Source organism: Pelophylax lessonae (assembly GCF_965119305.1).
Source record: "Pelophylax lessonae genome assembly, chromosome: 6".
In the NCBI taxonomy this organism is placed as follows: Eukaryota; Metazoa; Chordata; class Amphibia; order Anura; family Ranidae; genus Pelophylax; species Pelophylax lessonae.
Window position 1 is genome coordinate 76,959,992 of NC_138773.1, and position 12,657 is coordinate 76,972,648.

The 12,657-nt window shown below is 42.9% G+C and overlaps 1 protein-coding gene across 1 annotated transcript in view; it reads right to left on the minus strand.

The window, feature by feature from the left end:
- CRAMP1 (cramped chromatin regulator homolog 1) overlaps positions 1 to 12,657 on the minus strand; it is a 79,499-nt gene that overhangs the window by 48,804 nt on the left and 18,038 nt on the right. Inside the window, exons 3-5 of the mRNA XM_082260366.1 lie at positions 6,318 to 6,511; positions 3,997 to 4,150; positions 1,682 to 1,765 (exon numbers count right to left, since the gene is read on the minus strand). Coding sequence (XP_082116492.1) covers positions 1,682 to 1,765; positions 3,997 to 4,150; positions 6,318 to 6,511 — 432 coding nt within the window. The remainder of the gene's footprint in view (positions 1 to 1,681; positions 1,766 to 3,996; positions 4,151 to 6,317; positions 6,512 to 12,657) is intronic.

Sequence of the window (12,657 nt, forward strand, 5' to 3'; positions counted from 1 at the left end):
ACGGGACTCTCCATCCTGATTGACAGACAGCAACGGGGCACCATTGACTTCCACTGCCTTCAGTCAAACTCAGTGAGCCAATGAGGAGAGACAAGGGACAGGGCCGGGTCACGGCTCCATGTCTAAATGGACAAAGGGAGCTGCAGCTCACCTCGGGTGCCCCCATAGCAAGCTGCTTGCTGTGGGGGCAATCAGCAGCAGGGAGAGGCCAGGAGCGCCGGCGAGGAACCCGAGAAGAGGAGGCTCTGGGCTGCACTGTGCAAAACCAACTGCACAGAGAAGGTACGTATGACATGTTTGTTATTTTAACAAAATAAAAATGAGAATTTACAAATCACTTAAACTACAAGGACACTGGTGAGCACTCTCAGAGTTTATTGATCTTCATGTTCTCCAGTAACTGTCTGCCCATTCAGGATTACCAGGCAGACACCAATGCTGAGATTCTGTAGGAGCCCAATATTGCACCCCCCCCAATCTGGTGAGTGCAATGCCCTGCAGGCTCCAGAAAAAAAATTATAAATGCACATTTTTTTTACCTACAAACTTAAGTGCATTTATTATTATTATTATTTTTTTTTTTTTTTTTAAAGTTTTAATTACGTGTTTTTCAAAGATCTAGAACATAAAACACCGGTGGCAAAACAAAAATAGCGCCACCAAAGGTTTAGGCCTCGCAGGGCCGAACAATACAGTACAATCATGCAAGAAATATCTAAAGTACTGACTATTCCCAACAGAGGCCTACTAACACGACCTTAACATATGTTCAATAAAAAAAAAAATATATAAAAAAAAAACCCTACCCCCAAACTCATCTCCCCTTCCCTGAGTCAAGTCCAACAAATAGGACAGGAGGTATAAATACAGCTCAAACAGAACAGGGTATCACAGTGTGCCCAAAATAATACATTTACGTCAAGAAAGGGGTGTTGCATAATGTTTTAGAACGCTAGAGGGAGGATAAACGAGACAAAAGGACCGCCCTACCGCAGGGGACCAACCCCAATGGGGCTGTTTACAGGGGGGGCACCAGAGAGTAAAAACAATCACAGACCAAAAATCCATGGTACATTGATTACCCGACAGCGTGCATTTATTATTTGAAGGTGAACTTAGCTTTTAAAGTAGAACTATATGCAAAACATGTTTTTTGAAAAAAATTTTTCATTTTGGATAGAGCAAGGGAGGGTTATAACCCCTGGCATATTTTTTTTCTCGCCATCTGTGTCTAATTGTGGGGATTTACCTTCACTTCCTTTCCCATAACCAAACAGGAAGTGAGAGGAAATTCCTGCAAATTAAGAGAACTCTTTGGGGACCCCAAGGTCACCAGAATTAGTGTCCTCTTTGGAAGATTTCCCCTTCATTACTTTTCTGGGGACAACCCAAAATTTGGGGTTTTCTGATACTTTCAATGACAATAGTAAACAGGACAAATAGAGAGGGTGCATCTTCTAATGGGGACACAGACAGCAATAAAAACTGACAGGTATTTTAATCCCTCTACACTCTATTCAAAGCTATAAAAAAAATAAAAAAAATTAAGGAAGAAGGAGGAGGTTTGCTAGCTATACTTTAAGCTACCTACTAAAATACATTGGCATCACATTATAAATTTTCTTTTTCATGTTTGCATTGCCTTTACACCAAGGGAAAAAAAAAAAAAAAAAAAACTTACATCCGCCAATTTTTTTTCGTAGCTCCCCATAACAGATGAGGCCATAAAGCTCCTGTGATGACTTCTTAAGACCACAAGAAAATACTGTAAAAAAAATAAATAATAAAATATCATACATAAGTGCCATGAGTGGTAATGTGCTAGACAGGCAACTATATTTTAAATTTGTAATAAAAAAATATACAAGAAATATTAGAGGCATTTTACATTGCAGAACAAACCATCCTGCTGCTGTCATACAGGAAAGAAAGAAAAAAAAAAAAAAAAAACACTTTAAGCTATCGCTGTAGATCAGGTCTTTTGCTCAAATCCATTCTTTAAAGTGGTTGTAAAGCCTCAAGGTTTTTCGCTTTAATGAATTCTATGCATTAGGGTGAAAAACCTGTGCTGCAGATCCCCCTAACCCCCCCTTTTTCTTGCCAGAGTCCGATCCCATGCAGCAATTTGCACAAGCGCTGCGGCAACAGCCGTGGTCTCTCTCATCATTGGATAGACTCATAGCAGCCAGTGACAATGATGCGAGCAGGGCAAAGTCCCGTTGTCTGTGTCAATGGATGCAACGGGACTCGGGAGCGAGCCTGCACAGGTGCCCCCAGGGAAAGCGGCTTTCCGTGGGAGCACGCTATTAGGAGAAGGGGCCTGGAGCGCCGGCGGGGCACCCCAGAAGAAGAGGATTAGCGCATGCTTATTTTTATTTAAAAAAAAAAAAAAAAAAAACACAAAAGAGTTTAAAACCCCTTTAAACTAAAGCAAGATTATTGGTTTCAAACTAATAAAAAAAAAAAATGGAAAAATTATAGACTGGGTAACACCACTCAACAGTAATATATTAAAGTGCAACTAAGAGGCAAAACTTTTTTTTTTTTAAACCGCTTGCTACCTGCCCGCCTTCAAATGACGGTGGAGCGGTGTAGCTATTGTTCTGGGATGCCGTCATATGACGGCGCACCAGAACAGCCTCTCTCGCGCGCCGTGTTGCTAGGACACGGTGCGACCCCGATCTCGGTAAAGAGTCAATGACATGACACTTTACCCATGTGATCGGCTGTGTCCATGACAGTCACATGATTGGAAAGCTCCTGATCGCAAACAGCGATTGTGAGCTGTTTGCCGCTGGTACCTGTGCCAGGAGCACACTCTCAGCAGGGCCGCATAATTGATACGGCTGGCGCCAATGGGTTAAACACATTTTTTACACTAAACAACCAGGCACGTGACAGTTACTAAAAAAGCAATTCAGCTTTGTCACCTGTCCTTGCTCAGCTCAAAGGACAGTGTGATATTGATTACCTATCCAATAAAGAGATCCTTGGAAGTAATAAACTTGAACCAAGAAATAGAAGAATGGCTAATGGGCAAAAACATATATAAATGTGTAAATGTATGCATTTCAGCCAAATATTTAGCCATGTATCTAGAGTTGCAGTCAGAGAAAACAAATGCTTTATCTATTCAGAGCAAAGCAACAAGTTTGCTTTAACCCATCAAACCCAGCTGCATTTATTTTCCCTTTCACCATCTCCCCTGCCACTTGCTCCGCAACCAAAGAAAAATATCTGGTACTTCCAGGTATGAAAAAGCATGTGACAATGTTGGGCCAATTAGCACCATCACATGGGAAGTCATAGCCAGTATAAAATACGACTTCAGCACCTTATAGCTTACACAGTACTATCGTTAAGTCCCGATGACAGGTACAAATACTTACCGATTCCACTGTCCACACAGCTAATCTTGGCTCTATAAAGTAGAAACCCTGTTCTGAGGTCCTCAAAGGGTGTCAAAATCAGGGTCCTCCACAGAGCTCACTGGTTCCTTCTCCTGGCCTCCATGTCACTACAGGGTCTGGTAATGACGTGAAGGTCAGAGGCAGGAGCCAGTGAAGTTTGGTTTCCCTTCGGACTTCTGAGGATTGCTACTGAATATAGTGGACTTCTGTGACACAGGCAGTGGTAAGTATTCATAGTCTTCGCTTACAACTTGGCAATTTTTGGCAGTGATGCACTTCCACCTGGCAGCACTAGGGTCGCCGGTTTGAATCCCAACCACGTCACTACCTACCTGGAGTCTGCATGTTCTCTCTGTGCATGCGTGGGTTTCCTCACATACTGCAAAGACATGCTGGTAGGGTAATTGGTCCCTGTCTAAATTGGCCCTTGTATGTTTATGTATGAATGCAAGTTAGAGACCTTAGATTTGTAAGCTCCCTGAGAGCAGGGACTGAAGTGAATGTGCCATATATATGTAAATTGCTGCGTAAATTGATGGCACGATATAAGTACCTGTATTAAAAGAAATAAGCAGAGGACACTCACCATTGTTGAAGTCGATGTACTTGGAAATTTTGTGCCATGTTCTGTAGTAGAAGTGGCGGACCTGCTCCTTGTTCTTTACCATGCTGGCTGGCTTGGCTTTCTTCTTGTACTTGAGGGCGATGTTGTTCTGAATGGCTTCAAAATCCTTCCCATGCTAAAGTGATAAGTGAAAGAAAAGATGCATAATCACATTTGCTTAAATCATGTCCTGCTAGCCGCAAAGACAATTATTGCTTGATATGGTTCCATCGTTTAGCAGTGTATAGTATATATGAGCTCTGACAACAATATACCAGAAAGAGATGAAAGAAAGAACACATCTTCGAAACAAGAATAGATACACAAGATAAAGGGTGGTTTAACAGCTATACAAACAAAGGGTAAGAAAACAAAAGGGAAGAAAATCCCTTGTGCATCAAGGGTATACACCCTCGTGCTCAACTTGTTGCCTGGAGGCTGAATGCATCCAGTTGGTGCTTACAATGTGGTCCCCAGGGGACCCTGCAGACAGCCATCTGTGTTTCCCCTGTTGCCCATCCATGTGCACCTTACTGCAAAGGCTAGTTAAGGATTGGAGCAGTTGCCACTTGCTTGCACAGCTTGTTGGCTGGATTTGGTGCAGGGAGACGCTGGATGCCTTCAGCTGTCATTGTGCTCCTGCTGGGCGTCTGCTGTGTCCCCATCCCTTTGGGGAGGAGTAGGTTCCCTGCAGGCAAACCTTAAAGGATAAGGTCACCTTTTAAAAAAAAATAAATAAATGCACATCTCTTTGCAAGAAAAAAAAAATGTGCATTTATTTAGTTTATTTATTTACTTGGAGCCTGTAAAAAGCAATGCACTAGCAATCGGCAGATTGCAGGTGCAATCTCAGGATCCTGCAGACTGTCAGTGTAGCCATCTGCCGTACCTCCACGGCGAGGCGGTTACTAAATGACAGGAGCCATCAAAGACTAACCTAGAGCATTCATCAACGCCCTGGTAGTTCATCGATTTCATTGAGAACTAAAAGCTGTCAGCTGCAATGTCTGGCAGTAGTTGTAGTTCTCCCTTTCACAGAACTCTGCTTTTTTTTTTTTTTTTTTTTTTTTTTTTTTTTTATTGTGACAGTGGGTGTGGGGAGAAGATCTTGGCCTGCTGTCACAACAGGGACTCAGGGGAATGGGGGGAGGGGTGTTACACCTTAAGTATGGATGTAACATGTTACTAAAGGTGAACTTATCCTTTGATCTATACACTGCAATATGTGCTCCAATTTGGAGACTTAAAACTATAGTTAAAACTATAAGGACCGCAGCATACAGAGGAGCCTTGATATGGGCACTGCAGCTGACCTATATTTGCAAATGTGTGCAACTAACTGTCTGCCTTTAACGTGAATTGTTACACAGGGTCAATTTGGTCTTTTTGCAGGTTACCTGGTAAGTGTGCTGGGAAATTTTTGTTTGTTTGTGATCTGCGTTTCCCCTACCTAGGTTTACGGATTAGAAAAATAAAAATGTGGCACAAGTCATTAGGGGAGCTGTAGGGAACACATATGTAGAAGCATCGATTTGTAGTAAAGTCCAAGTACAGTAAAAGGTAACAAGAGCCAGTAACCAGGGAGGAAAAGAAAATAAACTGCAGGACACCGAATAAAAGGTAAATCAAACTGTTTTAACAGAATATCATACAATTTTGAAGAAGAAAGGGACACTGAGAATTTTAATACAAGAGTATAAAAGAGTCAGGCTGGGTTCACATATATGCAAATCGGATGAGTTTTAAATCGCATCCAATTCGTATGACATGTGAATGCGACCGGCTCTTAACCACTTAAGCCCCGGAAGATTTTACCCCCTTCCTGACCAGGGGGTATTTTGCGATTCGGCACTGCGTGACTTTAACGGACAATTGTGCGGTCGTGCGACGCTGTACCTAAACAAATTTGACATCCTTTTTTTCCCACAAACAGAGCTTTCTTTTGTTGGTATTTGATCACCTGTGCGATTTTTTGATCATGCGCTATAAACAAAAAAAGAGCGTCAATTTTGCAAAAATAATATTTTTCACATTTTTTTTATATGAAATTCCCCCCCAAAAAAAATGTAAAAATCAAAATGTTTTAAACATTTTCGGCCAATTTGTTTTATGCTACATATTTAATTTTGCCTTTGATTGTGGACATGGCATGTGTACAACACTGCCTAGCTGCAATGTTAGGATTTAAGTGGGTGGTGGGGAGGTGGTAAAAATGCAAATCAACTACCTGTTTTTACTGCCCCTTTGCCACCTGTGCAAAATGGTCCTTAAGCAGATAAAGGGCACATAAAACGAGCACTTACTTCATAAAGGGCCTCAAAGAAGGTGTTTTTGTCCTCTGTGCTCCAGGACTCCCATTGTCTCCGAACCTTTTTCTTGTTGCCCTCATCTTTTTCGCTGGCAGAGGGTGTTTTTTTATCGCTGGCAGAGGTTTTTGTCGTACTGGGAGTTGTTCCAGTAGAGCAGCTTGGTGAGGATGGGGTGGCATTGTCCAAACCTAAATAGAAGGAAAAAAAATATGCATATAATTATGTAATAAAAGCATCACACTCTAATGAAACCTCAAGCAGAAGAAAACATAAAAGAGCATAATAAAAGTAGAACTAAAAAGGAAAAATGTTTTCTTTATTGGTATGGTATTGCACAGAGGCTCTGAACATTCTCTTCTGGGGTCCCTCACCAGCCCACTTGGCTCCTCCTTTTTAGCATCTGCCAAAAAAGAAAGCCACTTGCTATGAGGCAGATGTGTGGGCTCGCTCCTGGACAGGCTGTGTGTGCCCATAGACACATGCAGCTTGGCTGAGCCGCCTCCCCTAGGTTTTGGTTTGAATGACAGCCATTGGCTCTGCTACTGCCTCTGTTCAGTGAATACAGGAAGAGAGAGTGGCTACAGACAGGCACAGACAACTTGAGTGAGCGAGGGCTCAGGTAAGTACTTAGAGGGGTGAGGGGGAGATACTGCTACTGGGTCATTTTTTACCCTAATGCAGGAAATGCATTAAAGTAAAAAAAATGTCTTGACTTTACAACCACTTTAAATTATTTTTCAGTTAGCATTCATTAAAGCTTAACTCTAGGCAGAACTAAAAGACATAAATACATTCAGCAATGTATTCATTAATACGTCATTATATCTATTTTTTTCTTTATATGCAAAGTATCTGAATTTGACCTGGTATCAGCCTCTTGCAGTCTACTGTACAGCTGAACTTAGAGTGGGAGAGGAAAAAGCAGCACAAGGAGCATGCTGAAAGAAGGAAAAAAGTAGAGTGACAGAGAGGAGCCGATTACTGTGCTAACAATCTAGACCAGGGGTCTCCAAACTTTCAGGGTAAAGGGCCAGTATGCTGTCCTTTAGACTTTAGGATGGCTGGATTGTGACCACTGAGAGTAAAAAATTCTGCAGACTTGATCAGAGGGGTTTTAAAAAAGAACACAACATAGCCTTGGAGAAGGAACAGTGCCCCATTATTGGTATTAGTGGGAAAAATAATTTCCATCATTTGTGTCAGTGGGTGGAATGGTGCCCCATCATTGGTATTAGTGGGAAAAATAGTACCTTATCCTTGGTATCTGTGGGAGGAATAGTGCCAATCATTGTAGCAGTGGGAGAAGTAGTGCCCCATTATTGGTACTAGTGAGAGAAGTAGTGCCCCATTATTTTTATAAGTAGGAGGAATAGTGCCCCATCATTGGTATTTGGTGGGAAGAATAATCCCCATCATTGGTGTCAGTGGGGAGAATAGTGCCCCAACTATGGTGTCAGTTGGATGAATAGTGCTCCATCTTTGGTGTCAGTGGATGGAATTGTCGGTGGGAGGTATAGTGCCTTGTATCAGTGGGAGAAATAGTGCCCCACTAGCGCTGGATAAAAAAGGCAAAAAAAAAAAAAAAAAGAAGTACTCCAACAGACAGCTTCTAAAGGTGCGCATTGAAGAAAATGTTTTTTCAAATTATCCTTTAAGACCCTATTCACACTAGCGCGACTTGTCAGGCGACTTGGTCGCCTGACAATTCGCGGTGGGTCGCTCGCCATTGATTAGCACAGGACCCGTTCTAATAGGAGCGACACAAGTCGCTCCGACTTAGAAAAAGGGTCCTGTACTACTTTGGGGCGACCTGGAGGCGACTTGCATTGACTACAATGATATGAAGTCCGTGCAAGTCGCGCCGAGGTCGCGGTGCACAGCGTGCACCGCGACTTCACAGGTCGCCCCACCAAGTCGTGTCGCCCCTCTCTGAACGGGGTCTTATGGGCCATTATTTACTTTTTAACCTGAGTTCTACTTTAAACTAACTTATGCCATTTTGCTTGTATTGGCTTTAAATGTCCACTTTGTCCAATGATAAATGCTCAAATGTACAATGGAGGAAACACTCTATATCACAGTCTATATTAACTAAGTAAATGTCTGTAAAGAGATTCTAAAATTCTTCCAAGACAATGAGCATAATTTGATGACTGGTACAAAATGCAGTTCAAGAGCTTGTACAAACACAGCAGAACAAGAGGAGCAACGCATACTTTTTTTAAAGTTCAATAAAAACCGCTTTTAAGTACTAAAACGTAACGCACGCACACGTGCACACACAACTCCTGTCTCTAGCAAAGAACACGTTTTTGCTGTGTCTCCGACTATCTTACAAATGGTAGAAAATAAATACAAGTGGTTTGTCTCGGTCTAATTATATAGACGACATACAATTATGCAGCTCTATAAACATCAATATATCACTAAATATATTAAAAGGCAAGCAGTGCAAAATACTTGAATTAGACTTGTTAGCGGCATCACGTAGTACCTGTTACAGCAGAGCTCAGGGTCAGGGAGAAGCAGCACAGAAAGCCAAACTGTTGTGTGGCAGTTAGTGCTTAGGTGCCAACAAGGAATATGCTGATAGGAAGAGAGAGAGGAGCTCATAAGTCTGAGGCTTCTACTTTTACTGCAAAGTCACAGGCTATGGGAAGAGACAAGACCTTTAAGTGTTACTAAAGCCACCAAAGTGCAAGAAATGCGCAAAAATGCGCAAATGAAGTCCCTTATTTAAAATCACTCTGCACCACGCAGTTTACCACGCACGTTACCAGATACATGTGAATGCCAAAGGGCAGAGCGATTTAGCGCATGTGCGATTTTGAGAGCATTCCAGGCACACAAGGTGTGAACCTAGCCTTAGATACATTTGAGTGTACTGCATTTTATTCCATCAGGCTTTTTTTGTAAAGCAATGCAAAAGGTTATGGCAGTCCAATAACCCGAAGTAACCATTTTAACTTCTGCCAATGAAACCACAGTGGTTCAAAAAATTTATTTGAATTGGTTTTTTTTGGGTTACTAATTTCCGACTTTCAAGTCTAGTAGGCCTTTGGACAAGGTGTGACAAGATGGCCACTCTAAGATGGAAGCTTCCTAGTGCAGAGAATAAGGTACCAGGAGGAGATCTCCCACGTGTGCTATTAACTTGTACCAGAGCAGAACAGTGGGACTGCAGAATGAAGTCAGTGGGTATTTTTAGACTGAAATCTAACATCGTGAAAGCACACAATCAGCTCCAGCAAACCACCTCCTCACGGAGAAGATCGTGGGAGAAAAAAAAAAAAAAAACTTTACATAAAAAAAACCCCCATATTCATGTGCACGAAAAGCTAAAGCTGCCAATCAACCCTGGAGGGTTTTTATATAACTTGATTTTATGCATTTATAAAAAGTTCATATATAGAAAATATAATTCATCTAATAAAGCATAAAATACCAACAAAATAATTATTCACAAGCACCAATTTCCATTGCATGAGAAAATGCTTCGGTCTCCTTTCAGAGTGTGGTGTTGCACTTTTAATATGACATTCTTTGCTCCTAAATTCTCTCATAAGGATCCAGACAATACACTTTCGTTATAAATCTTTTTACCTCTCGCTAAAGCAGGGGTGGGGAATGTGCGGCCTGCAAAAATCATTTGGTCCAGCCCCCCATGTCATCCCAAGTCTCCCGAGAGGTGAGGTGTCTGTCTATAGTTCCAGCTCCATCCTGACAGTCTGAGTCACAGGCGGAGTGATAACAAATGCACTACGCCTGTGAAGGGACTGACCAATACAGGAAGTATCGTCCTCCAGTGCAGCGCCGCTCCTTAGTTCTCATACATGACTCACTCCGTTGATTTTGATGTCTCTAGCCAGCAGTACCAGCCTGAGCCAGCAGTACCAGTCAGCACAACCAGCCTGAGCCAGCAGTGTACCAGCCTGTTCCAGCACTACCAGCCTGAGCCAGCAGTACCAGCCAGCTGTGTACCAGCCTGAGCCAGCAGTACCAGCCAGCAGTGTACCAGCCTGAGCCAGCAGTACCAGCCTAAGCCAGCCTGTTCCAACAGTACCAGTCAGCAGTGTACAAGCCTGTTCAAGCAGTACCAGCCAGCAGTGTACAAGCCTGTTCAAGCAGTACCAGCCAGCAGTGTACAAGCCTGTTCAAGCAGTACCAGCCAGCAGTGTACAAGCCTGTTCAAGCAGTACCAGCCAGCAGTGTACAAGCCTGTTCCAGCAGTACCAGCCAGCAGTGTACCAACCTGAGCCAGCAGTACCAGCCAGCAGTGTACCAACCTGAGCCAGCAGTGTACCAGCCAGCAGTGTACCAGCCTGTTCCAGCCGTACCGACAGCAGTATCAGCCAGCAGCACCCACAGCACAGTACCAGCCAGCAGTACCCGCCAGACTCACCAAAGAGAAGCAGTTCCAGCCATCACATAAGGGGTGAGTTAGTTAAATGTTGACAAAATATAACAGGCTCATTTTTAAGTTAATAATTTTGTACGGCCGCCGAATGATGTCATAAACATCCAAATGGCCCTTGGCAGAAAAAAGGTACCCCACCCCTACGCTACAGCCTCCCCATACACCCCAACATTTGAGGGGAACAAGTCACTGGTCCAAATCATTTGGTGGAGGGGGGGGGATTATGGTGTGGGTTTTTTTTCAGGGGCGGGGGGGGGGGGGACTCTTAAAGAGGTTGTAAACTCGTTTAAAAAAATTTTTTTTTTTTACAACCTGCAAGAGAAAGACATAATGAGCATCGCATACTAGCTCATTATGAAATACTTACCTTAGAACGAGCCCCGCCGTGCCGCTCTCTTACCTGTATGACGAGCGACATGTTCAGTCGCCCGTCTTCCAGGATCGCGGCATCCGGCCATCTGATTGGCCGGAGCTGCGGTGACGTCACTCCCGCGCACCCGCGCGGGAGCCGACGGTCACGGCACGGGGCTCTGAAGGAACGGCACGATCAGCCGTTCCTTCAGAGCGCATGCGCCAGTGACGTCACTGGCTGCATTAAAGGTAAATATCTCCTAAACCGTACATGTTTAGGAGATATTTACAGTACCTATAGGTAAGCCTTATCATAGGCTTACCTATAGGTACAACTTCCTGAGGAGGGTTTACTTCCTCTTTAAGGCGTCAGCATACCAAGACATTTTGGACAATTTCATTCTCCCAACATGGTGGGAACAGTTTGGGGTCTGCCCTTCCTGTTCCAACATGACTGCGCACCAGTGCACAAAGCAAGGTTCATAAAAGACATGGAAGAGCAAGTTTGGGGTGGAAGAACTTGACTGGCCTAAACAGAGTCTTGACCTCAACCTGATAAAACACCTTTGGGATGAATTTGAGCACAGACTGCGAGCCAGACCTTCTCTCTAACATCAGTGCCTGACCTCACAAATGCGTTTCTGGAAGAATAGTCAAACATTCCCAAAGACACACTCCTAAACCTTGTGGACAGTCTTCCCAGAAGAGTTGAAGCGGTTATAGCTGCAAAGGGTAGTCCAACCAAATATTGAACCCTATAGGTTAAGACTGGGATGCCATTAAAGTTCATTTGTGTGTAAAGGCAGATGTCCCAATATATTTTGTAATATAGTGTGTATCAATTTTCTGTAGACCCATTGACATCCTTAACACTAGGATTGTCATTATTATGCGCTCTCATACTCCAAACACAGGATAAGATGTCTCATTATGTATGCAAAACTATAGAATAGCCCTGGAAAAGCCTTGCCCTCGATTGATTTACATACACATGCCTAATGTTACCAACTTTAGTGATGCAAGACCAGCAGAGAACATGTGTCATCAGACACTAGTGAATTAACAATCAGTTACTCCCACATACATTTCATCTGGTGAGAACCCCACCCAAAACATTTACTGGCTTCAACTAGTTTTTATTTTGGTTTCTTTAAGTAAATTCGCCATCTTTATCAGAAAGTCATGCCATTATTTTAAATGCATAAAAAGTACAGTTTTAATGGCCTAGTCTATAGTAGGTACAATGCAGACATCCTTTGGCGCTCCTGATAAGGGTGAGGTTGACTAGTAGGGAGTATTGCCAGGCTGACACAGACCTTGGCACCACTTTTCCAGTACCTGTTCACCCTTTGTGAAAATATAAAGTGCGTGCGCTTGAAATTTTCTCCACCACGCCACTCCCATAAAAATGCCCTAATCCATCAAACCTGTTGAACCCAACAGGATTGATAGGCATAGTATTTAGAGTGGAGTTTCATCAAGTGTTTAACAAAGTTATGATGCAAGAATAGGTATTAATAACTTAGAATGAGCAAATTTTTCCAGGTTCAGTTGGCAAAATGCTAC